We start from the raw sequence: 27,329 nt of genomic DNA, 5'->3' as shown, positions 1-27,329 counted from the left end.
TTCATCGTGGCGCACAGTTTGGAAAACACTGTTACCCGATAATTTCCTTTCTTTGAGTCCTGCTAGACAGTCCAGGACCCTCCTTGGAAGACTGAGGGATTTGAGATGTCTTTGAGTTCCATGCCTGCTGCTAAATTGTAAGTAGTTTCAGGTTTTGCAGAGGTTTCCAAGAAGGGCAATTATTTTGCTTTGTCAAGTATTTCTTTTTCTTTTTCTATTACTGATGGTTTTGGTATTGGCATATGGACAGAATCTTGGCTGCATCACCTGTTATGCTGATGTCATTGGAATCTTCAGCCTCTCTGCTTCCATCAGCTTGTGAAGGGTCATAACCCACTAGTCTGGACTAGTCTAGCAGGACTCAAGGACAGGGAATTAGCAGGTAAGAGTACATTTTCACCTTATGTGCTCATCATGTACATTATATTAAGTGGCTTTATTTCTGTGGTTTTCTGTTTGTTTTGTGGCTTTCATCTCAGGTTTTTTATATTTCATAAAGTGTATCATTAGATATTTATCTCTTAGTGTGGATATGCATCATTAAAAGCAGGGGAACCTGCAAGGTACATCAGAAATAGCCTCAAACTGTGACATTCCATATCTGAGGGAAACATTGGTGTGACTTATCAATATTTCCAGTGGTTCACATACAGTGCCTTGCAAAGGTCTTTGCACACATAGATTTTTCACATTTTGTTTTTTAACAAATACAGTCCAACATGCCTTAAAGCAGTTTGTTTCACTGAGCTACACAGCTTTCTCTAAACTGTTATTGTGGAAGAACAATTATAAATATTAAAAAATTAAGACTAAGAAAACAAAAAGTCTTGATTGCATGTGTTCACATCTTTTGTGCTTAGAATTCACTTGTGTGCAGTCGTAAGATGACTTTAAAGAACTTCAGAGGTTTCCAGCAGAAACTGGGGAAAATGTCGATTCTGGAACAGTTTCAGGGTTTCTCCACAAATATGGCCTGTATGAGAAGATGGCAAGAAGGAAGCCACTCCTGAAGAAAGGCCCTCTGATGTGTGTTGTAGAGCAGTGTTTCCCAAGTTCAGTCCTGGAGTACTCCTTGCCAGTCAGGTTTTCAGGATATCCACAATGCATATGCATGAGAGAGATTTGCATATAATGGAGGCAGTGTATGTAAGCATATTCATTATGGATATCCTGAAAATCTGACTGGCAAGGAGTTCTCCAGGACTGAACTTGAGGAAACACTGGTGTAGAGAATGACATGGGGATAAAGTTTATCATCGTCCCCACCCTGTCCCTGTGGGTTCTATCTCCATCCCTGTCGTGTCACTGCAGGCTCTGTCTCCATCCCCACCCTATCCCTGCAGATTCTTTCCGCATCCCCATGGGCTCTGTCCTCATCTGAAGAAGCCTCGAACACTTATGATTTTATATTAAAAAAACTTTTTTTTAATTATATAAAGGAACAATGTGCTGTGCAACTGTTGTTTATAAATCACAAATAGAAAACAATAATAACAATGAGCAACTATAATAATCCCCTCCCCCCATCACTCTCTAACCTTCCAACCCCAACAATAGCTGACTTCTACCCCAAGGAACCCTAATCCAACCTGTTAAAATGTCAAGGGGTACAAAATACAACCCATTCTGTACACCCTAGAGGGGGAGAAATATGCCTTGTAAGCACTGTTATGATTTTGTAATCTGAGGATGAATAATAAGTCATCAACAATCAGGATTCAGTGTAGCACTCCTGTCTTCCACAGTCCTTCCTGCAATAGAAAATGTCTTCTCAAAAGATGTGCTGGTGACAGGAATGTACAGGATTCCCCCCAGGCAAATTTTGCCAGTTGTGGCCAGCACTTTTGCTTGTTTTTCCAAAAAATGAAAGCATCATCGCCTGCATCACTCGAATATAAATAAGTGTCTAATTCATTAACAGCCTCAAAGTAGAGAATGACACGGGAACAAAGTTTGTCCCCGTCCCCATGGGTTCTGTCCCCGTATCATTCTCTAGTGTGGTATTTGCAAGGAAATCACTTAGGGATGCTGCCATCATGTGTGAGAAGGTTTTGTGGTTTAAGACCAGTGGAACGTTTTGGTTCTAATGCTAAGCAATATCCCCTGGATTCTATAAAGTTTGCCGAAGTTTGCATGCCAAATTTTGGGCGTAATCCTGAGATGACGCACAACGTAATTACTTAATGAGCCAATTAATGCTAATTATTGACATTAATTGCCAGTTATTTGGATTTGCATGCACTTCTACCTGCTCGCTATTCTGTAAAGTGCACCAAAATTGTCTAATGTGCAACCGAAAAGAGGGCGTGGCCATGGGAAGAATATGGGCGAGTCAGGGGTTGTCCCCATTATTTAGTTACGATTTTACAAAATTCCGGGATTGTGCACCAGCATATTTACTTCAGGTTTCACTTAGGGTAAATCTGGGTGCCCAAAGTTGGCTGCGGGAATCGGTGTTAAGCGCTGTTTTATATTGGGCACTTAGCACACAGTGCCTTTTATAGAATACAGTTTCAGTGTAGATCTTTTCGGTGCTATTTACTAAATTCCATCCTAAATATGTGGCATAAAACATAGGCCATCACCCTGCTAACATCATCCCCACAATAAAGCAAGACGGCGTGAAGCATCCCCACAACATGATGCCATCCAGGAGACTTAGAGGGGAATCCTATAAATGATGCCCAAAGTTAGACACTGCACCAATTCTGTAAAGGTCACTTAGTGTTAAGCAACCTTTCTAGAATAGCGTTTAGGAGGAGATTCTATATATGACACCTAAAAAATTGGTCCTGAAATCAGTGCCGACTAAGCGTATTCTATAATCGGTATCTAGATTTAGGCGCCGATTACAGAATATGCGCTGGGCAGGTCACTTAACCCTCCATTGCCCAATGTAAGCCGCATTGAGCCTGCCATGAGTGGGAAAGCGCGGGGTACAAATGTAACAAAAATAAAATTAAATATTTCAGCGCCTAAATCTGCGCGCATCCATTTACACCAACTAAAACATGGCTCGTAGAATTAGGCGCACTGGGCCATATTCTATAACTAGGCATCTAAATTTCAGAACGCCCACAAAATGCCCATAACCATGCCCTTTTTTGCCTACACGCGTTAGCAGTTCGGTGCATATCGTTACAGAATACGCTTAGCGAGTTGTGCACCTAAATTCTAATCAGTGCCAATTAGTGCTCATTATTGCTTCTTAAGTGCTGATATCAGCACTCAGCTTGTTAAGCCAATTAAGTTACATGCAGTGTTATAGAATCTGCGCCGAATTCAGCGCCTAAATCTAAGCGCACTATTTAGAATCTGGGGTTAGTACAAATTCCTGCACCCAACTTTGGGCGTGAGGACTTATGTCTGCTGAAATCTGGTGTAAATGTCGTCGCGCAACTGGTTGGATGCGTAAATGGTGCTATTCTATAACCGCACTTAAATTTTAGGAAGGCCCAAGGCCCTGTCCTCACCATTACCCCCTTTTGAGTTGCATCATAACAACACTCTGTAAGCCACATTGAGCCTGCAAAAAGGTGGGATAATGTGGGATACAAATGCAATAAATAAATAAAAATAAACATATAAGACAATTTAGGTACACTGTGTTATAAAACAACATAGGCAGATTCATGTGTGTCGTAATTGGTGCCAATTAACATCAGTAATTTACAGCTCATTAACTCATATGTTTGCATACGGATCTGGGATTCGTGCCCAAATTTGTGTGACCTTTACAGAATCCAAGGGATAATGACAAGTATTGCAAAGCTCAAACAAAGCCTGGAGGAAAACCAGTCCAGTCTGTCAATAGACCTAGAACTAGGGAGATGATTCGCCTTTCAGCAGGACAGTGATAGATTGGAGGGTGGCCTGTAGAAGCAGAGAAAATGATTGCCGTTAAAGGCCATACAGCATATCCAGTTTGCCCATCCACACCAATTACTAATCTGTGCAGCCCCTTCTTCTTTCTTGGAGATCCTCCGTGCTTGTCTCACATTTCCTTAGATTACAACCTTTCTTAAGATCTTGTTCTAGAGCTTTGACAGAGGCCCTTCTGTGCATTTATGCAACAGAAGTATTCAAGTTTCTCGTATCACGTCTCCTGTTTTTCACCTTACTTCCAAGGTACAGTATGTATACGTATCTCTAGACCTTTGTCTCCCATATATTTTGTGACATTTTGGATTGTTATGATTTAGACATCAGAACGTGAAAAATGTACACAGGTGTAATGGCATTTTGTTTATTTTCCTAATGTATAAAACCATTTAATTTACTTTAAACTGATGGTTTCCTCTTATTGCTATGGCCAAAGTTAATATTTCACTGATAAACCTATTGGCTTTTTTTCCCCCAGTCAGTGATTTGTATGTGTGAAAAGTTTGGAAATAAGATAACAATTTTCAAAAGCCACTTACTTAGGTAAAAGGGCTTTTTTGAGAATTACATAAGAACATAAGAGTAGCCGTACTGGGTCAGACCAATGGTCCATCTAGCCAGTATCCTGTTTTCCAAACAGTGGCCAAGTCAGGTCACAAGTACCTGGCAGAAACCCAAATCGTGGCAACATTCCATGTAGAACTCCAAACAATAGCAAGATTCTGGAAACCTAAAGAGTGACAAGATTCCATGAAGAATCTCAGAGTAGCAACATTCCATACTACAAATCCCAGGGCAAACAGTTGCTTCCCATGTCTGTCTCAATAGCAGACTGTGGACTTTTTCCTACAGGAATTTGTGCAAACCTTTTTTAAACCCAGATACATAAGTACATAAGTATTGCCATACTGGGAAAGACCAAAGGTCCATCAAGCCCAGCATCCTGTTTCCAACAGTGGCCAATCCAGGTTACAAATACCTGGCAAGATCCCAAAAAGTACAAAACATTTTATACTGCTTATCCAAGAAATAGTGGATTTTCCCAAGTCCATTTAATAATGGTTTATTGACTTTTCCTTTAGGAAGCCGTCCAAATCTTTTTAAAACTCCGCTAAGCTAACCACCCCTACCACATTCTCTGGCAACGAATTCCAGAGCCCAATTGCACGTTGAGTGAAGAAAAACTTTCTCCGATTCGTTTTACTACATTGTAGCTTCATCACATGACCCTAGTCCTAGTATTTTTGGAAAGCGTAAACATCTACCCGGTCAACTCCACTCATTATTATATAGACTTCTTTCATATCTCCCCTCAGCCGCCTTTTCTCCAAGCTGAAGAGCACTAGCCACATTAGCCTTTCCTCATAGAGAAGTCGCCCCATCCCCTTTATCATTTTCGTCACCCTTCTCTGCACCTTTTCTAATTCCACTATATCTTTTTTGGAATGCGGCGACCAGAATTGAACACAATATTCGAGGTGTGGTCGCACCATGGAGCGATACAAAGGCACCTTTCCTAATAATACCTAACATTCTAATTGCTTTCTTAGCCGCAGCAGCACACTGAGCAGAAGGTTTCAACGTATCATCAACAACGACACCTAGATCCCTTTCTTGATCCGTGACTCCTAACGTGGAACTTTGCGTGACATAGCTATAATTTGAGTTCTTCTTTCCTACATGCATCACATTGCACTTCCTCACATTAAACGTCATCTGCCATTTAGACGCCCAGTCTCGTAAATTCCACTTGTAATTTTTCACAATCCTCCCGCAATTTAATGACTTTGAATAACTTTGTGTCATCAGCAAATTTAATTACCTCATTAGTTACTCCCATCTCTAGGTCATTTATAAATATGTTAAAAAGCAGCAGTTCCAGCACAGACCCCTAGAGAACCCCACTAACTACCCTTCTCCATTGAGAATACTGACTATTTAACCTTACTCTCTGTTTTCTATCTTTTAACCAGTTTTTAATCCACAATAGAACACTATCTCCTATCCCATGACTCTCCAATTTCCTCTGGAGTCTTTCATGAGGTACGTTGTCAAACGCCTTCTGAAAATCCAGATACACAATATCAACCGGCTCACCTTTATCCACATGTTTGTGGCTAACCACTGTTACCACGTCCTCCGGCAAAGAGTTCCAGAGCTTAACTATTTGTTGAGTGAAGAATATGTCCTATTTGTTTTAAAAGTATTTCCATATAATTGCACATTGTTTCACCCACAGTGCATTCTTGCACATCTTGTGTGTATTTTATTTATATTGAGCTAAGGTATTGCCAGGGATGGAGTTAGGGCAGAGAGCACAAATGTGTATGTGATGCTTTTTAAAATTTTTTTTTAAATTCATTCATTTTAAAACCTTTTAACTCATGGAATATGTTTAACCACAGTACATCAGGTTTTAACTATGTATGTTTTAAGGGTAAAGTATTTACAGAAAAAGCAGACACACATCTCTGTGAGTACTTTTTTCTGGGGTAGCTTTCAAATAGAAAGTAGCATGCATTATCACTTTTGAGAGCAGGATAAAGACTTTGCATCTACCTGCGAAACTTTGAAAGTTAGCTCCTAACTTGTTGGGGTGGGGGGGGGGGGTGGGGGGGTTGCTTGGGGCTGAAAATCTAATGGATTATTTGAAATATTGAATTTGAGATTGTTCTTAAAGGTGTCTACCTTTGCAAAATGCTTTGTTTGAATCCTGGTGCAAAATGTGTATTTGGGTTAAAAAGAGATGTTTTATGGGCATTTTTAAGTTGTGTTAAAAGATAGCATGCCTGTCTGGGATTTTCAGATACGCGTGTGTTGTTTTGCCCCTTCTCTGCTGCTGGACGAGTTGCAGGTACAAAGTACATTGGCATTTATATTAGGCTAAAAATGACTCTATACCTTTTGCAAATAACATGGATTATTCAAAATTGTCCCCTTTGTAAATGACAACAGAGACCAATTGGGCCATTGAGTTTATTCTTTTCAGGGTTTTCTACTATTTGTGGGTATTTTCTGCCATGTGGTTCTGTTCAGAAATATGTGCTATAATTTTTCATCCACATGACATATGTATAGTTTTTGTTTTCTGATCCAGGAAATGTTTGCAAAATATCTGACAAAACAAGAATCCAGAACGTGAAAAGTGCAAACGAGATGGCAAGCCAGGAGGAAGAAAATGTGACAGAGGCACAGGAGCATGTCCCTGGTGATAACTGTGACCGAGATGAGGGTGAACCTGTAACAGCGACCCGCAAAAGACCCGAAGCCAAACCTCCTAGTGATTTGGCCTCAGCTGAGCAACAAGTCCCAGAAGACGTGGAAGAGGCAGGTTTGCATTGGAGGAAGTAGATGGCTTATAATGCTAAAAAGAATCTCTCACCTCGTTGCTGTCTAAAAGCTTGGTTGATGGCCTGTGTGAAGTGGGTTCGTAATCTAGATCCTAGTCCCAAATGACAGATGTGGCCCAGTTGTGATGGCGGTTTAAGTGATGTCGACAGCTTGCACTGTCTCAGCAAAGAGATTTGACTGTACTAGTCTGGAGTCTGAATTAGCCCATTGTCCATATAGGTGGTCATTCCAGAGAAGTGTTGAGGGTTATTGGTGGGTGGGGGGAGGGGGCACGGCGGATACACATACCTTGCTGCTTGTGCTACATCTCTGTTCTTTGACTAAATGACAATCTTTGGTTTCTGTTACCTTTTAATCCAGCATTTTTCACATGTACTAAATTTAATAAACACATACCCTGCCCTCACACTGTTTGAAAATTCATAAATTGTATTTTTCAAAGCATTGTGAGAACGTACCATAGGGAAGCCCTGGCCACCGCATCTCAGGGTGCACTGAGCAGGGCAGGATGCCACCATTTTGGAGGCGGTGCTGGAAGGAGGAGGGAGTGTTACTTGGCCACGAGGGAGGTTTTTTTTTTTTTTGGTGTGTGGAAGGGATAGAGGTTCATTGGTCCTTCAAGCCTTCCTGTGCTCCTGTGTCAGGGGGCGTCGGGGGAGTGGGGGTAGGGCATGCTTTACAGGGCTCCCCAATGCTCTGCAAACCCTAACACCAGCTTGGAGCTAGAGTAAGGTTTTCCATGGGAACAGTGCCAATGTTTGATGCACTGCCCGCTGAACATTGGGGAAGAACAGTATATGCTTTGTTTAGCATGCATTTGCATGCTACTTGTGGTCAGAGCCTGGGAGCACATTGTTTCACAAGCTCACAGGCTCTGATCATGGGGGGATGGGAGCAAACATGGGTGCTAATATGGCATTAATAGCCTCTAGCACTCAAATTTGCTTCTAATCATTGGCCCCTGCTGGTATTCTATAACATGTGTGAGCAAAATCCATGGCGTGCAATTACAGTGCTTTCATGGTTGGGACAGGGGTGTATGCACATGTTAGAATGCATGCAGTTACACATAAAACTGCTACACTCCAGTGCAAGCACTTTTAGTGACCTTTGAACTGGAGTAAGAGCTCGTGCCTTTATTGTGGACTTGAGTATTGTTTGTAGTGCTGATGTTCTGCAACTTAAGAAAATGTTAAAAATGCAGCTTTTTGTCCAAGCTTTTTTTTGAACAGGCAACGTATTAATGGAGAGTTTACATGGCAGCACTTTGATTTATACATGATGATGGAGGATATATATGTTTTTTATAGTCTGTGTTTATCTTTTAATATGCATGTTTTTGTGGATGCCGCTTAGGGCCTGATTCTGTATATGGCACCTAAAATTAACACGTGTTAGGCAATCACAGCTAAGTACATAAGTAATGCCACACTGGGAAAGACCATGGGTCCATCGAGCCCAGTATCCTTTCCACGACAGCAGCCAATCCAGGCCAAGGGCACCTGGCAAGCTTCCCAAACGTACAAACATTCTATACATGTTATTCCTGGAATTGTGGATTTTTCCCAAGTCCATTTAGTAGTAGTTTATGGACTTGTCCTTTAGGAAACCGTCTAATCCCTTTTTAAACTCTGCTAAGCTAACTGCCTTCACCACGTTCTCCGGCAACGAATTACAGAGTTTAATTAAGCGTATTCTAAATACCACGTGTAAATACGCTTAGGTATAGTTCATTCAAATAAATCTACACATATCCATTTACATCAATGAAAAGCTGGTGTAAATCCCTGCACGTAGATTTTACGTGCACTAGCCCATGTTTTATAACAACGCACATACATTTTGGAATGCCCGCAAAACGCCCATTTCCACGCCCCTAAACACACCCCTTTTTGCCTCCACGTGATAGAATTTAGACGCATTACATTACAGAATACGCTTATCAATGTACGTGCATAGATTCAAATTTTTGCCAATTCTCATTATTGCTTGTTAAGAGCTGTTAACGCTTAACAGCGTGTTAAAACAATTAATCTTTGCGCGTAGGTATAGAATATGCCTCGATTCCGTACATAACTCTAGGCGCACTATATAGAATCTGGGGGTTAGAGTTTAAGTGGGTTAGAAGTGTTTAAAATAAATAATTTCTTTTTTGAAAATTTAATCTCCCTTCCTTATATTTTATTACTTCACTTTTCTGTACAAGTGGATGATTGATTTGCTAAATTTTGAAGTTTCAGTAAAATAAAAGCTTGCACCTAAAGTTTGGCGACTAAATGTAGCCTTATTCTAATAACATTGGTTGCCATTATAGAATTGATGTTTAAGGAGGTGGAATTCAATAAATGATGCCCAAAGTTAGGTACCGGGATGATCTGTGCTAAGCTAGTATTCTGCAAAGGGCACTTATTGCGGAAGGACCTTTACAGAATACTAGTTTAGCACGCATTTTGGAGGAGCTTCTATATATGTCGCCTGAAAAATCGGCACTCGAATCAGTGCCTAGATTTAGGCACCGATTATAGAGTACACTTAGTTCATATTTCAGTGCCTAAATCTACGAGCATCCATTTACACCAACAAAAACTTGTTGTAAATCCCTGTGCGTAGATTTAGGCGCTCTGGGCCATATTCTGTAACTAGGCACGTAAGTTTTGGAATGCAGATGAAACACCTATTTCCCCGCCTATAATCACGTCCCTTTTTGCCTGCACATGTTAGAAGTTCGGCACACATCGTTACAGAATACACTTAGTGAGTTGCACGCCTAAATTCTAATCATTGCCGATTAGTGCTCATTTTTGCTTGTTAAGTGCTATTATCAGCGCTCATTAGCTTGTTAAATTATGCGCATTGTTTATAGAATCCGCACCGATTTCGGCGCCGATCTTTAGGCGCACTATATAGAATCCGGGGATTTCCATCTAACTGAGTGCGCGAATGCCCCTGCCCCGCGATCCCTTCTGGAGTTTCGTGCTGTGAAATTGAGGCACAAGTATTAGAATAGGGCAGATCCATGCATAACCCCAAATTACTGTGAACACCAATTATTGATAGCGTCTAATTAGTTTGTGTGGCTCTGTGATCCATTCCTAAATTTGTGCTCAGCATTAGGTAACCTGTAGAAAATCTGGAGTTTAGTGCGTAACTTTAGGCGATGTTTCTTGAATTTACCCCTTGTTGCTTCTGTCCTTTCTTTAGAAGGCTTCAGATCCTTCTGCTAAATCTCCCACAGGATGGGGGTACTTGGGAAGCTGGGGCAAGTCCTTAATGTCCACTGCCAGCGCCACAATGGCAACTGTAGGTAAGGTTTGACTTTTTATGTGAATCGGTTTGTCTTAATAAGTTGCTTGAGTCTCTCAATTTACAGAATTTTGTACAAGGTTGTAGGCCCGAAAGCCTGTTTTGCTTGATAGAATCTGCACAAATCGCAGAAATCTGTTCTACATTTGTTTATTTATTGGGACTTATTAACTGCCTTTATTCACCCAAGGCAGTATGCAGTAGGTTTTGCACTGTAATTAGTATTTAGAGAAGGAGTTTGATGGTATTGCTTCAGCTTGCTTAAAACGTTTAAGCATTGCAGAAATATACTTTTAAAAGGGAAGAGATTAAAGCATAGTGACATCCAGGACACTAGTGTACCAAGGGCGGGGCAGTGGGGGCAATCCGTCCCGGGTACAGGCAGCAAGGGGATGCACCGATCAGTCATGTGGCTGTTGGTTCTGCCAGTCTCCTGTCCCTTCTGACGCCAACTTCCTGTTCCAGGGCAGGGGACCTTCAGAACCGACAGCCAAGTGACTGGTCGGTGCATCCCCTTGCTTGGAGGAGGGGGGGTGTACCGGCCCGGGTGGCAACAAAGGTAGGTATGCCACTGATCCAGGAAGAGACTAAGGGAGTAATTTACCAAGCTGCCTATTAATATGTGGCAACAGCTGGCTTTAATATGACTGCTATCATTTGCAAAATAAAGTATTAGAGGGCAAGGGTAATATATTTGATATACCACCTTTTGTGGTACAACCAACGTGGTTTACCTATGTGGTCATCTCTGGGAAAAGGTGACTAAATCACTAGAAACAACAACAACAAAAAAGAGGTTTTAATGAATTCTGTTAGAACAAACAATTTGTAATACAACAGTCCAAACTTCATCCTTTTTATGTGAAAAAATTACAGAAATTCAAACATGTAACATTTGCAGACTGCTTATGGACCCATGACATGAAAAACTGATATTTTGGATCTGCTACCTTAGTCATTTTTTTCCCTAGAGACAGGACTGTGCAGTTCAGTGACATCTCTTCTTCCTTCATTAGGACAAGGGATTTCTACTGCCATCGAAAAAGCTGAGACATCCCTGGGCATCCCAAGCCCCAGCGAGCTTTCTTTAGATAGAAAAAGCGAATCCAACACAGGTTAGTAAAACAGAACTTAAAGTAAGCTAATCCTAACGTCTTTATACATACATAGGTAACTCACCTGATTTGTAGGTCCGACTGCTGTTGGAGGTCATAGCTTTAGCTGTATAAACTAGGCCTGCTGCTTCTGAAGTCTTATATGAACAGAGATTAAATATTGTCCCACTCTGGGCTATCCTCCGTTTATGTATGTATTATGTGTATATATAATATAATGAATACATTTTGGCTTTATATTGACTTGTATGCTAAAATTTCAGTTTTGCATGATGGCAAATTTAAACAAACCATTTAGGGCCCTGTTTACTAAGGTGCGTTAGTGTTTTTAGCGTGCCTACACTTAGTGCACGCGCTAACCATGTAGGCGCCTAAAGGGATATTGTAGGCACGTTAACGCGCCTATAACACTGCTTAGTAAACAGGGTCCTTAATACATAACAAGTTTCACATTTGATATACAGTACATGTTGATCAAATAGCTAAGCATTCTACAAAATATAAAACTGAATAAGGTTAGAATAATTTTCACAAAATAAAATCCCCACAAAGCATAAAGGCAGAATATACACTTTTGAGAGCAAAAGTTGACCAAGAAAATTTAACAACATCAAGGAACAAGACAGACGTTTGAGGCTTGATGTGGCTATATGTGGATTTTGGATAAATTTGATGTCATATGTTTCATACAGTGAATTATTATGGTACTTCCTTTTCTTGTTTTTTTTATTTAAAATCACAGTAAAAATAAATGACACACTTATTCTAGTGCACTTACCACTAGACTATTTGTTCCTTTTCTTAGTTTCCTGATTAACATTTTGATTAGTAAAAACTTGTTTTTATTTTTTCCATTTATTACAGGAGATCCAGTGACTGAGACCAGTGACGCAGCCAAAGAGAACGAAAGCTCTTCACCCATCAGTGGAGCCTTTGGCGTATTCTCCTCTATCACGACAGCTGTCCAAAGCACAGTGGGTGGATGCAGCTTTTTAATGTTTGTTCATACGCAAACACAGGGTATCAATGTCGGTTGAGGGCTGGTCTGCTTCCCCAGGTCCTAGCTCTCCCTAGGTTGTACTCGGGGCTTCTCTGTTCTGTTCTGAGGTATTTAACCCAGGGGCGTAGCCAGACCTTCGTGGGAGGGGTGTCCAGAGCCCAAGGTGGAGAGGCACATTTTAACCTGCCTCCCCCAGCTGCCACGCCCCGCCACTTTCAAACCCCCCTGCCCCTAAGTTACCCCCCCCCCCCCCATGGCTACGCTACTGGTATAAGCTGTCTAAACTTTTTGAAAGTCTAGCCCTTAAATACTGTTTGGGTAGTGAAAACAGTATTTCTGACAGGGCTGTGAGGATACATATTTTTCTTGTGTTTTGAATACAAAAATATCCATCTTTTGCTTTCCCACCCCTTGATTTCCAGTCTGCTGGTCCTCTTTTTGTGGAAGGAGGTGGCAGCGGTTCCGGGGCTGATTAGCAGCACTTCTGGCCATCTCTTGTTTCCCTGGCCCAAGGGTGACGTAGTTGGAGTCATTCTTACCCAGTAGCATCGGTTGATCTTGTACTTTGGCTGTAGAGTTTCTCTGGTCTCTTTGCAGAATCTCCTTCCAATTAGTGTAGTAAATCTTCAGTAAATGGTGTTAGAACATCCCTTGAAGTTCTTCCAGAAAGTCTTGAGAACATCCCTTGAAGTTCTTACAGAAAGTCTTGAGAGCTGAGAATCAGCAGAAAAGTGATTTTTGTTTTTCTTTTTTCTCTGCAATGTCTTACGTTTACTACAGTGGTAGTATTGTTAGAGATGTGCACCAGGCTATTTCAGTCAGCACTGAGAACATGAACACTGGTATGTCACAATAGGTAAAACTTTATTGATTGGAAACTAGATGTGTTACTGCATTCAGTAGTTTGTTTTTGAGCTTTTAATGTTTTGGAATAACGTTTTTTTCCCTGCACAGGCTGAGAATTGTCTTTTTTTTTTTTTTTGATCCACCAAGTCGCCCTAGTTGATATTTTTATTTTTAAATCATCATGCCTCGGTAGAATGGCTGACCCTATCGATATCCTGTATATCCCATTGCAACTTGATTGCATAGCACAGAATGATGTAGGCTTTGCTTATTGCCACACCAGGGTAAGAGCGTTCTCAGTGGAGGCTTGGATGCTTTGGAGTTTATCGGGAAGAAAACCATGGATGTTATTGCTGAAGGGGACCCTGGATTCAGGAAAACCAAGGGACTCATGAACAGGAATTCCACCTTATCTCAGGTACAAGAGCTTTTATTCCACGCTCAAAAAAAATTAAGTTATTTGCCATTACATTTTCAAGCAGATTTCATACACTATTACTTAGCCACACACCCCATTTACTCTCTTGTGTTCTCTTGGGTGACTCCGTTAGCCTTATTTATGCATGAGAAAGAAAGGAAAGGAAACTGTAGAACTAGACGTGATATGAGGCTGCAAGATGGTAGACTTAGGAGCAGTGTCAGAGAAACAAAACTGTCACAGAAAGAGTGGTGGTTACCTGGAATACCATCCTGGAGGAGGTGGTGGTGATGAAAGCAGTGAAAGACTATTAAAAAAAAAAAAAAAAAAAGTTACCAAGTCTGCTGGTTTCTCGCACAGTTGGGCTCCTTTAATAAGTTGTCTGTGGGTGGTTGCTGGTTGCGTTGTTTTGGGCTGTTTCTGTCTCCATCTCCTATTGGTCGAAATTGGTGTTGGAATGAGGCTTGGTGCATCTCAAATCTCATTCTGGCTCCAAATTCGACCAATCGGAGGGTGAGGTGGATGATGAGGTCATCAGCCCTGCGAGAGGCGACAGCTGCGGCGAGCAGAGCAGTGACCACATGGGAGTGGGATTTCAGCGCCGAGCAGTGACCACGTGGGATTTGAGGTTGGGCTATTTTTGGGCTCCTTTCGGGTTCGGAATCGTGGATTGAGGTTGGGCTATTTTGGGCTCCTTTCAGGTGTGGGTTGGGTTGGAAATTTTTCTATCTGGCAACAATTTTTTTTTTAAAGTGGGCTAATACACTAGGGATGGGCATTCAAAAAATGTCCATGTTTGTTTTTTTTCCCATTGGTGAATGAATGCTGTTATGAGTGCGTATTATGCACACATAGCACACGCTTTTCTTGAAGAGGGCATGCACGCATCCTAGTTTGCCTATGCGCACCCCTCGGGAAAGAGTGTGTATTATGCGCAAATAGTACACACTCTTAACCATGAATGATATTTGTTTTAAATGATTGTCCAACCAACTTCCGCAAATCCCTGAAGACACATCTCTTCCAGAAGGCCTACAAAGAGAAGTCATAGCCTTACAAAACTACCTCACCAATCCACACAGTTATCACAGCACACCTTCAACCCTGCCTAACAACTTCCTTCTCTCTTCCCTTACCTACTACTACTTAACATTTCTAAAGCGCTACTAGGGTTACGCAGCGCTGTACAATTTAACATAGAAGGACAGTCCCTGCTCAAAGAGCTTACAATCTAAAGGACACGTGAACAGTCAGTCTGATAGGGGCAGTCAAATTGGGGCAGTGTGGATTTCCTGAAAGGTAAGAGTTAGGTGCCGAACGCAGCATTGAAGAGGTGGACTTTAAGCAAAGACTTGAAGATGGGCAGGGAGGGGGCTTGGCGTAAGGGCTCGGGAAGGTTGTTCCAAGCATAGGGTGAGGCGAGGCAGAATGAGCGGAGCCTGGAGTTGGCGGTGGTGAAGAAGAGTAATGAGAGGATGGATTTGTCCTGTGAACGGAGGTTTCGGGTGGGAACATAAGGGGAGATGAGGGTAGAGAGGTAGTGAGGGGCAGCAGACTGAGTGCATTTGTAGGTAAGAAGGAGAAGCTTGAACTGAATGTGGTATCTGATTGGAAGCCAGTGAAGTGACCTGAGGAGAGGGGTGATATGAGTATATCGGTTCTGGCGGAATATAAGACGTGCAGCAGAGTTCTGAACAGATTGAAGGGGGGGATAGGTGGCTAAGTGGGAGGCCGGTGAGGAGTAAGTTGCAGTAGTCAAGGCGAGAGGTAATGAGAGCGTGGACGAGAGTTCGGGTGGTGTGTTCAGAGAGGAAAGGGTGAATTTTGCTGATGTTAAAGAGGAAGAAGCGACAGGTCTTGGCTATCTGCTGGATATGCGCAGAGAAGGAGAGGGAGGAGTCAAAGATGACTCCAAGGTTGCGGGCAGATGAGACGGGGAGGTTGAGGGTGTTTATCAACTGAGGTAGAAAGTGGAGGAAGAGGAGAAGTGGGTTTTGGTGGAAAGATGATGAGCTCGGTCTTGGACATGTTCAGTTTCAGGTGGCGGTTGGACATTCAGGCAGCAATGTCGGATAAGCAGGCTGATACCTTTGCCTGGTTCTCCGTGGTGATGTCTGGTGTGGAGAGATACAGCTGGGTGTCATCAGCATAGAGATGATACTGGAAACCATGAGATAAGATCAGGGAGCCCAGGGAAGAGGTGTAGATTGAGAAGAGAAGGGGTCCAAGGACAGATCCCTGGGGAACACCAACAGATAGCGGGATGGGGGTGGAGGAGGATCCATGAGAGTGAACTCTGAAGGTGCGGTGGGAGAGATAGGAGGAGAACCAGGAGAGGACAGAGCCCTGGAACCCAAATGAGGACAGTGTGGCAAGAAGTAAATCATGATTGACAGTGTCAAAAGCGGCGGATAGATCGAGGAGGATGAGGATGGAGTAGTGGCCTCTGGATTTGGCAAGGAACAGGTCATTACAGACTTTAGAGAGTGCTGTTTCTGTCGAGTGTAGAGGGCGAAAACCGGATTGAAGTGGATCGAGGATGGTATGAGAGTAGAGAAAATCAAGGCAGTGGCTGTGAACGGCGCGCTCAAGTATTTTGGAGAGGAAGGGTAGGAGGGAGATGGGGCGGTAGTTGGAGGGACAGGTAGGGTCAAGTGATGGATTTTTGAGGAGAGGTGTGACTACGGCGTGCTTGAAGGTGTCAGGGACAGTTGCAGTGGAGAGAGAGAGGTTGAGGATATGACGGATGGAGGGGGTGACAGTATGAGAGATGATGTTAAGTAGGTTTGTGGGGATGGGATCAGAAGAGCAGGTGGTGCATTTCGAGGAGGAAAGAAGGCGAGCGGTTTCCTCCTCGGTGATGTCGGGAAAGGAGGAGAAGGAGGTTGATTGGTTGAGGGAGAGGGTTGAATGGTGAAGAGGAGGAGATGGCATGGTAGTGAACTCAAGGTTGATCTTTTGCACCTTGTTGCGGAATTAATCAGCCAGTGATTGAGGAGAGAGCGAGGGGGGTGGGTGGGAGCGGAGGGCACTTTAATCTTTGAACACTACTAATTGTAACTGACATCATAAAATGATTATGTATTAACCAAACTCTGTAAGCCACATTGAGCCTGCAAATAGGTGGGAAAATGTGGGATACAAATGCAATAAATAAATAAAATAAATAAATAAATCCCTAATATACATGGAAGCTCTCTAAATAGAAAGAGGACGGAAACCAATTATTGAGGGCTTTGAACTTGTTAGTAAGGCACGAGGAGGGGAAGAAACATGCATGGAGCAGCAGTTACAACCCTAAATGCAGGCACGGGGGGGGGGGGGGGGGGGGGGGGAACATGCATGGAGCAGCAGTTACAACCCTAACTGCAGGCATGGGGGGGGGGGGGGACATGCATGGAGCAGCAGTTACAACCCTAAATGCAGGTATGGGGGGGGGGAACGTGCAGGGAGCAGCAGTTACAACCCTAAATACAGGCATGGGGGCAACATGCATGGAGAAGCAGTTATAACCCTAAACGCAGGCATGGAGCAGCAGTTACAAACTTTAAAGGCATGGGGGGAGAAACATGCATGGAGCAGTAGTTAGAACCTTAAAAGAAGGTATGGGGAAAGGTGCTTAACTTGGCAGTTAAAACCTTAAATGAAGGCCTGGGGTGAACCTGCAAAGATCGGCAGTTACAACCCTAAATGAAGGTGGAGGGAGGAGCATGGAGTGGCAGTTACAACTTGGACCACCTTACTGGGTAGACTGAATGGGCCCATTTGAGTCCATATCTGTAGTCATTTACTATGTTACTATGTTATTGCTGAGGGGGACCATGTCTGTATGTAGATATTCTGCTGCCTTGATCCTGTTGGCTTCTAAATCCCATGTCTATAACAGCAAAATTCATCATAATGGCAGGACCTATGATGATACAATTGCTATCATAGCATTACTTGAGGAATTGGGCAGACGCTTAACTGACCTCCTGGGATGTAGCTTGCAGATGTTTTCTCCCATCTTGTGCACAGCGTTTGTAGTTTACCTTAACTGAAAACGAATCCTTTTCTTTAAAGATTCTGCGAGAGGCAAAGGAGAGGGAAGAGCAGCAAATCTACGACAAGGTTTCCGTGGATACAGAGAAGAAAGCCCACTATAGCCTATTTTTTGATGACTTCCAGGGTCTTTCTCACCTGGAAGCCTTGGAATTACTCTCCCGAGAAAGCGAGGCAAAGGTAAAACAAATGAATAATTACGTTCAAAACCTTTTTGACTAAACTGCAGTAAAAAGGGCCCTGCGGTAGTGGCAGGGGTCAGTTTTGCTAAGCAGGACCCTTTTTACCCACAGCAGGTAAAAAGCTCCTAAAAAAGACATGGCCATGAGGTAAGATTATTCTTACTGCGTGGCCATTTGGGGGGGGGGGGGGGGAACACTTACTACCGTCCATTGAGGTGGCAGTAAGGGTTCCCACAGTAACCCGGCGGTAATACATTACAGCCGGGCTAGCTTTGTGCTAGAAATTAAGTAATTATTTTCCGTAGCACCGGAAATGGCGCATGCTCCGCCGGCAGCCGCATTGGGCCAGCTGTAGTTCCGTGTTGCCGCGTGGCAACTCTTTTAGTAAAAGGGTTCCTCAGTAGTGAATAGCATGTATTAATGGTAATGCACATTAGTAACTCTAGGTGATAATGGTTTTAGTTTTTAAACTTGAATGAACAGAACTTACTGGAAAAGTTGGCTATTTTGTATAATTTTCTAACTTTTTGCATGTATATTTTGCATCCTGTTCTTTGAAAAAGAACCACACTGTCTCTTCTGATGGCTTTTAGGATATGAAAGCCAGTGCAGAAAAGCGATGTAATCAGTCATTTGATAGTTTGATGAGCCCTAAAATAACCTTTAACCTTTATGTAAGGTGGTTTATAAAAGCTGCAGTGGCCTTTTTTTGTCTTTGTTTTACCAGTTTTCTCCACCTCTAGTCTTTAACTCTGGGCCCCTTTTACTAAACCACATAGGCGCTTGCGCCCATCACGCACCAAATTGAAGTTACTGTCCAGTTACCATGTAGCCCTTGCAGTAATTTCAATCTTGGCGCACGTATGAAAAATATTTTTTATTTTCTGGCGCACGTAGCAGATGCAAACCAAGTGGCATCTAACGCACGTAGGTCATTACCGCCCAAATTCTTTACCACTAGGTCTATGGCTGGTGGTAAGGTCTCAGACCTAAAATGGACGTGTGACAATTTTGATTTTGCCGCATGTACATTTTCGGCAAAAAAAAAAAATGAGGCAATGAGGCATTTGAGGCATTTTTTGCAGGTGCGCTGAAAAATGGATCTGCGCGCGCCCAAAACCCGTGCCTACACTACCACAAGCCATTTTCAGCGCGCCTTTGTAAAAGGACCCCTCTGTTTGTTCTCCCTCCTTTGCATGGTTGCATTTCTGATTCCTTTCCGATCTTCCATGTGTCATCAGGTGAAATGTATTGTCAGTGCCCTGTCTGGAGAAGAGCTGGAATCTTTAAAACCTGAACTGGAACAGCTAAAAGAAGCGTTTTCACTGGTGGAGTTTGAGGAAGAGGAGGATGAAGAGAGAGAGGGTAATTTTTTTTCAATAGCTTTACTTCCTGCAGACTGCATTGATGATATGGTTGGAGAAGGCGCTTTGTCAGTTTTATCAGTGGTACCGTGTTTAAGCAGGACCTGGTTCTCTGTTCTTTCAGGAACTGAAGATTTTGCTCAGGAATTAGCTGGACTGTTTGCAGAGGTTCACGTCTCCACAAAGCCAGAGAAAGTGGCCAGAGTGAGTGATTCCTTAATGCTGTGTGATATAAATTCATTTGAAAAACTTCTCCCTGTTGTACTGTGGTAGGTCTTAATGCACATGAAGGAGGTAACTTATAAACAACTTGAATGTGTAGTAAAAAATATGTCCTAAAAAAAAAAACACCTTCTTTGCCTACCAATCATCAGGTTGCTTGCCTGCTTGAAAATAACACAGGCCTTGCAAAGGATTTATATTTATTTGTATAGGTTATATTGCAATTTGCAATAGCATCAAAGTGGATTACGGATCATATTAATAACGAACTATCAGGAACAAGAAACTCCATTTATATTATAAGATAGAAGAAGGAAAAGCACAGATTGAAGGAATCTTCTGAAATATCAGAGAGCAGAATAAGGCTGTCTAACCCCCAACTCCGAGACTGCGACTTGGGGGAAGGCAGGGAAAATAAATACATTTTGAGAGCTGTTTTAAATTATTAATAGGAGAGTTCTGTTCATAGTTGTCGAGGGAGAGTATTCCACAGAGATGGAGAAATTAAAAAATAAATAAATAAAAAGGCTGAATGCTTTGTTGATTCCAGATGAGATTGCACTGGGGGAGGCAGCACTAGGTGAAATCATTTAGGGGCACCAATTCAGCACTACCGCTGGGCTGTTACAGGAACCCAGCATTTGTGCCTGCCCCCACTGCATTTCATTTCCTGTGTGTCAGAACTTTTTTTTTTGTTTTAGCGCAAGCATGTGATTTGAGGGGTAACAGGGCAGGCAGTGCGCAGAGAACAGCGCTGGAGAAAGGCTTCAGCTGGCGGGGGTTGGGGACCCCTGCCAGCCAAACCAGGGACCTTGGATCCAATTTGGGGGGGGGGCAGGCCCCCGTTAGCTACTCCACTGCTTCAGATTGAGCATTGTTTCACTGCATTTGTAAGCTGTTTATGGACATTGTGTATCATTTTTAAGACCCCTGACGCAGGCAGTTTTGCCGAAACACGGACCGTGTCGGGTCTGCTAAATAAAATATGAGTTGACGCCCCACTTCTTAAATGCTCCTTGTGCTTTTGTTTTTTTTTTGCCTTTTCTGATTTTTGACATTGGTACTCTTTTTGTAAAACTACCCTCTAAAGATTCATGGGAGGGTTCAGGTAATGTGATAAGGAGCTGCATAGTTACAAATCTTATTAAAATCCAAAGAAACTTTGATAAATCTAATTTTATTCCAGTAACTGTGTGCAGTATCAGACACATTGCAATTAAAACAAAATTAATGCTAGATCACTGTTACAGGTTACATAAAACATTATGAATAGTTGAACTAAAATTTTAAGCAACAGCATTCAAAATCACATTATCAGAGAGATTGCAAGAAATTCTACAACATCTGTTGTTGTGACAAGTAATTCAAAACATTTACATATTGTAGATTAACATATTAACATAGTAGCTTAGAAGGCAGCAGGTTACAACCTGTTGGTACCAATTTAGCTATTCCATGGCCTGGGTTACCTTCTTCTTCCTCCTGGATCCCCTTGTTGGTGGGGTAGGCATGGAGTAATCTCTGGATCGACAGAGCAGGCTCTGAGTCAATGTAGTTTCCCACTGAAACATACAGGAGTTTTTGGTAAAGAGGAGAATGTTCTAGACAGAGCAGCGGAGCCTCCAGACATCCTGAATGACTCCACCTGTGTGTCTTGGTTTGCAATTCAGAAAGAATGCAAACCTTATTTGCAGTCTGCGAATGTCTTATCCGTTGCATTTATTAATTTTCATACGAAAAGCCATTCCTAGAACAGATAGTGTTACCTCTTCTCCTTTGCTACTCATTGGGCAGTGCCTTTACCTTCAGAGACTCAGAGGATACCTTAGGTTTAGATGTGGAGGAGTGGCCTAATGGTTAGTACAGCGAGTTGCGGACCAGGAGAACCGGGTTTGATTCTTGCTGCTGCCTGATGGCTGGCAGTGGGTTGAGATCTTGGGGAACCGGGTTCGATTGCCTCTGCAGCTCTATGTGACCCTCGACAAGTCACTTAGCCCTCCATTGCCCCAGGTACAATATACTACTTAGATTATGAGCCCATTAGGGACAGTATAAGTACTTAGTTACTTACTTAGTAGATGACGGCAGATAAAGACCTGTACGGTCCATCTAGTCTGGCCAACAAGATAAACTCTTGATTTCTCCTTACTTGTAATAGAAATTGTAAATCTCATGGTCGCCTCATGGATCACTTGCGATCTGTCAAGTGCTATAAATAAAATCCACCTTTATTGGCAGGATTGGGGTTTGAGATGGATATTTGTTTAGAGCAGATAAGTACTACTATGAGGTTTTCAGGTGTATGTCTGCTGATATGGGTAGAACGTTTTAAAAGAGGGCTATATGTATCATTTTTAGAGTTGCCCTTGCCCCGTCCCTAACCTGGCCAGTGATTATATGGTTAGTATTGGACTGTTTAGCAACTTAAATGGCTCAATAGTATCCATATAACTTCCAGAATTCTAGAAGATGTAGAACCAAACAAGCTTAACTTTGATTAGAAGGCAACACCAGTAACTGAGAAGAAAGCCAGTGCTGGGCAGGCTTCTACTGTCTGTTCCCTGATCACAGCTGGACAGATTCAGTTTCAGTAGTTGGAGAACAAGGCCAGTGCTGAGCAGACTGATTGTGGCTGCAGTGGGGCTTCGATGACAACTTGAGTAGTTGGAGAACAAGGCCAGTGCCGGGCAAACTTCTACGGTCTGTGCCCTGAAAATGGCAAGAAGAAATCAAGAGTTTATCTTGTTAGGCAGACTAGATGGACCGTACACGTCTTTATCTGCCATCATCTACTAAGTAAGTATGTTTCTCTAGCCACCTTTGAGCTCTCTTTAAAAAATCTGAAAGCCTGGCTCTCTTCGATCAGCTGTGTCCACTTTTACTATCAAACATATAAATGGCGAGTGACTGTACTCACTCGCAAATGCGCAGTAGAGACTTCCCTCTCTGTCCCGCCCCCGTGTCAATACGTGATGACGGGGCGGGACAGAGAGGGAAACTGCGCTCCCCCCCCCCCCCCCCCCCGAGGCCGCCGCCACCGTAAGTTGAATAGTGATGAGACGGGGCGGCAAACTCGGGGGGGGGGGGGGGGTACCGACGGCAGCGACCTACCAGCCCGTTTTAACGGGCTCAACGGCTAGTAATAACTAAATATTCTAAAAAATGTCACTACAATGCTGTGTATATCTAGTAGTGCTATAGAATTGGACAGTAGCAGCACTAGGTCTCCTGGAGCCACAGGAAACTTGGTTACTAGACAACTAAAAGGCCATGGTCTGCTTTCTGTGTAAAGGCATTTTTCCCGCTAAATTTTTAAAAAGGATAAGTCTTCCGGTAGTGAAAGGAAGGGATTTGGGAAAGAGGGCTTTTAGGTTTTCAGATGTTGCTCCTGTTGCACTATGAATGCTCGTTACTCTCTGGGTCCTGCAGGCCAGTGATTTTAGAGGCTCTTTGACCCTCAACTGCTTTGTGTTACAGGTAAGGAAAGCTGCCTATGAGTGGATGGCTGGGCTCAGCTGTGAATCGCAGCAAGAGGACAAGCAAGGAGAGTCCACTACAGTTCAAAGTGACCACAGAACTTCGGTGGAGGTAATTAAGAAAACAAGTAGTGAAATTAAGGATTGTTGTTCATCCCCCTGTCCTACATGATCCCACCCATCGGGCCTTGTTGGTAAATTTGTTCAGGAGCTGAATATTATAAAATCATTCTAGTATATGTTGTTGTTAATTATATACTTTTTACATAAGTATTGCCACACTGGGACAGATCAACAGTGGCCAACCCAGGTCACAAATACCTGGCAAGATCCCCCAAAAGAGTTCAATACATTTTATGCTGCTTATGCCAGAAATAAGCAGTAGAGTTTCCTCAAGCCATTTTATTAATGGTCTGTGGACTTTTTCTTTAGGAAGTCGTCCAAGCCTTTTTTAAACCCCTCTAAGTTAACCACCTTTACCACAGTTTCTGGCAACGAATTCCTGAGTTTAATTACACGTTGAGTGAAGAAACATTTTTTCCGATTCGTTTTAAATTTACTACTTCGTAGCTTCATCGCATGCCCCCTAGTCCTAATATTTTTGGAAAGAGTAAACAAACAATTCACGTCTACCCGTTCCACTCCACTCATTATTTTATAGACCTCTGTCCCCTCAGCCATCTTTTCTCCAAGCTGAAGAGCCCTAGCCACTTCAGCCTTTCCTCATAGGTAAGTCCTGTATTGCACCTGAAAATAGATCCATATAGAGAAGCAAGATAGAGCACAACTGAAAGCTAAATGTAGGTAGATCCAAGGTGATTAGCCGAGGGGTAGGGCTTCAACCTGTCATTACTTCCTGCCATTTTCTAGTGGCTTGATTTTTACTCAGTGAGCCAGGAAAATAATGTCCATGTTTTTCTGGCAGGATATTCATTCGCTTGCCATAAGAAGTCTAGCAGAATTGACTGCATACTCCATCGAAATGTTCCATAAAACAGCCGCCTTGGTTCTGCATGGCCAGAAGCAGGATGCCACAGCCTTAGAAAGAGGCAAAGCTTTGTCACAGTGAGTATTCTCCCTACCGCTTCCCCCTCATTAAGGGCTGAAATGCAGCATCCAGCAGGCCTGAGACAGGAGAAATGACATCATCTGAGAATCACCTGCACCCCGGAAACTGCTGCTGGATGGAGCTACAGTGGTGAGGTTGAAGCGAATTGTAGTTGGCTTGTTAGGAGAATCCAGCTTTCTTTACACCTGCAGAAACATAGTTGAACATGTGAGAGAGAGTTCAGTGTAATGTGATAAATTATATCTGTGGAAAGGGCCTATGGATTCGCAAATTGGAATTAATGATGGTGGTACAAAAAGAAAAACTGCAGTTGAGTTTCTTTTTTATTGCTTTTTTTGGATTTTTTAAAAAACTTTAATTAGCAGCTGAGGCCAATCTGGTATACGTACAATATAATGAAAGCACTATTTAAAACAGTCGGGGGCGGGGGGCGAGCAATAGCTCTACAGTTCACCCCTAAAGTTAGGTGCTGGGCTGATACATGCTAAGTACAAATTCTATATCAGCAATTGACATGCATAATTGCAGCTATAAAATACTAGAGTAAGCCCACATTTACACCCTAACTTTAGCCCCAAGTCCATAACCATGTCAAAGGGTGGTGCAAATGCACCCACATGCCTGCTGGAATGTACAGGTGAAAAAGTACACGTGTTTGCTATGAAAATTGGCATAATGGACATCTATGAAAAGTCTCTTCCTGATGTAGTTAGTTTTGAAAGTGTCCAACAATATTGTATTTTACCGACTCTGATAAAATGTGCCTTTAGTCTTTAGAGAAGCAATGACTAGGAACTCTTAATTGTTTAAGACGTGTAGAAAATCTGTCCAAATCTGTTTACAGTTCTGTATTAGGTGATGTTTCTTTTGTATTTCTGGGGTATCATCTTATGAAAGCAACACATCACAAAAGGGAAAGTTAAAAAGAGCGTCTCAGGAAGGTAACAGCATCTTCTGACCCCAGACCCTCTGTTGTTTTTCTGATAGAATAACTATCCTGTTGTGCAAAGAGTTATCCTCTCTGTCTAAGCAGATCACAACACATCTAACAGCAGCCGGGGTAAGAAATGGGATTATCTTCTATACTACCATAAAAAGCGGTTGTGTTTACTGACTCTTATGTTGGACTTTGCATTGGAATAGAGAGACTTGTAGACATTTCAAAGCATTTAGCCTTCCAAAGTTCCATAGAAACCTATGGAACTTTGGAAGGCTAAGTGCTTTGAAAATATGCCTCTATGTTTCCTCTAAGGAGTGGCCTGGTATGTGCAACTTTTTTTTGCTTGTGAGCAACAAGTTTTAAAATTCAGCAATTTTGGAGCGCCAATATTACCAGTGCATTTCTATATATAGCACAACCCCCCCCCCCCCCCCCAAAAAAAGCGTTTTTGTGAGCAACCGTGTAAAATCTTTGAGCGACGCTGCTAAAATGCGTGAGCAATCGCCCATGCGCTCCACTTAGAGGGAACATTGCTCGGAGAACTTGGCTGACTTAAGCTAGCACTTTTAGGGACCCTTTTACTAAGCTGCGTAAGCATCTATGTGCGCCAAACACGCGCCAAAATGGAGTTACTGCGTGGCTGTTGCGGTAATTTCATTTTTGGTGTGCGTCTGATGCGCTTCCCAAAACTAATTTTTATTTTCGGACGTGCGTATTGGGTGCGCGCCAAGTGGCATTTGACGCATGCAGGTTAATACCACCTGGTTACTGCACGAGACTTTACCGCTAGGTCAATGGTTGGCGGTAAGGTCTTGGACCCAAAATAGAAGCAGGGGAATTTTCATTTTGGTGCACGTCCATTTTCGTCAAAAATTTAAAAGGGCTTTTTTTTTTTTTGCAGGTGCGCTGAAAAATGATTCTGCACATGCCCAAAACATGCATCTACACTACTGCAGGCCATTTTTTAGTGCACCTTAGTAAAAGGACCCCTTAGTGACGACTTTGATAAATTGAGACGGGCAACTCTGGAGTCCTAGCATTTGTCCTGCCAGGACATCAAGATTCTTAAGAATGTTTCCTTCCTCAGCGACCCTCCAAACCGGTCAAGACGCTTGGGTTATGTACTCCTACCAGCAAAGGGAGACTGAGAACACTAAAACTGTAACAATGTATAAGCCACCTGCCAACCCCCAAGCAACCAGTAAATCTCAGTCTCCAGCAGAGGGTAGACGTGCAGCCTAAGCAATCTGGTAGGCCTGGGATTTGTTTTAGACCTTTTGTTGGTTAGCACCCTGTACTTAGAATCTGTGTGCTTCGGGGAAGTGGGTCCGGTGGGGCGCCGTTTTTCACCTGGGGTGTCACACCCGGTGATCGGGTCCCTCCCCCTGCTGTGCTGTCCTGAGCAGTCAGCCCTGTGCCTCGGCTCCTATGTGATTGCAGGAACCTTGAGAGCCATAGCCTTTGTTAGCTTTTAGCAACCGGGCTGGGAGGTAAGAAGCCAGTTGAAAAAAATATCCTATATAATAAAACGCACCTCCAACATTCTGAAGCTGACTGCATGGCTGAGGCATTCCTGCTCTCTGTATTCATCTCCTGAATTGACATCACGTACTTCCGGGTTCGTCACAAGCAGAAGTGACCAACCATACGAGGTTTCTCGGCTTCAGAATGTTGGAGGTGCATTCTATTAAATAGGATTGGTCAGTTCCTTGAAGCACAGCCAGAGCTCAGCGTCCTGCACAGTAACTCTCAGACACCAGAGAGAGAGGGGGGGGAGGTATCTCTGTCACACACACACTCTCACACACTGTCTCTCACACACACTCTTATGTCTCACACTGTATCACATTCACTCTCTGTGTCACACAGTCACTCTCAAACTCTCTTGGTCTCATACACTCAGTCTCACAGAGAGTCTGTGTCTCACACACACTCTGTCTCGCACACACTGTATCTGTGTGAAACACACACTCTCTCTCTCTCTATCTCTCTCTCACACACGCACTTGCGCACTCTCTTATTCTCACACACACTCTCACAGACACACACACACACTCGCACATTCACTCTCTCTCTCACACACAGTCACTCTCACATACACTCTCTCAAACATACACACT

General features: G+C 42.9%; 1 protein-coding gene across 6 annotated transcripts in view; it reads left to right on the top strand.

The window, feature by feature from the left end:
- Positions 1-27,329, top strand: part of FAM114A2 (family with sequence similarity 114 member A2) — a 43,568-nt gene that overhangs the window by 5,033 nt on the left and 11,206 nt on the right. For 3 of the 6 annotated variants that reach the window (XM_030213150.1, XM_030213153.1, XM_030213156.1), the window contains exons 2-12: positions 6,980-7,209; positions 10,435-10,537; positions 11,553-11,651; positions 12,516-12,625; positions 13,781-13,915; positions 17,978-18,136; positions 19,380-19,503; positions 19,627-19,706; positions 23,202-23,312; positions 24,126-24,265; positions 25,257-25,329. In XM_030213150.1, coding sequence (XP_030069010.1) covers positions 7,039-7,209; positions 10,435-10,537; positions 11,553-11,651; positions 12,516-12,625; positions 13,781-13,915; positions 17,978-18,136; positions 19,380-19,503; positions 19,627-19,706; positions 23,202-23,312; positions 24,126-24,265; positions 25,257-25,329 — 1,305 coding nt within the window. In that variant the 5' untranslated portion in view covers positions 6,980-7,038. Of the gene's footprint in view, positions 1-259; positions 383-6,960; positions 7,210-10,434; positions 10,538-11,552; positions 11,652-12,515; positions 12,626-13,780; positions 13,916-17,977; positions 18,137-19,379; positions 19,504-19,626; positions 19,707-23,201; positions 23,313-24,125; positions 24,266-25,256; positions 25,330-27,329 lie in introns of those variants that run through there. The other 3 variants (XM_030213155.1, XM_030213152.1, XM_030213151.1) reach the window with 3 other exon arrangements.

The sequence above is a fragment of the Microcaecilia unicolor genome, chromosome 8 (genome assembly GCF_901765095.1).
Source record: "Microcaecilia unicolor chromosome 8, aMicUni1.1, whole genome shotgun sequence".
Classification (NCBI taxonomy): Eukaryota; Metazoa; Chordata; class Amphibia; order Gymnophiona; family Siphonopidae; genus Microcaecilia; species Microcaecilia unicolor.
This window is presented reverse-complemented; position numbering and strand designations above follow the sequence as displayed.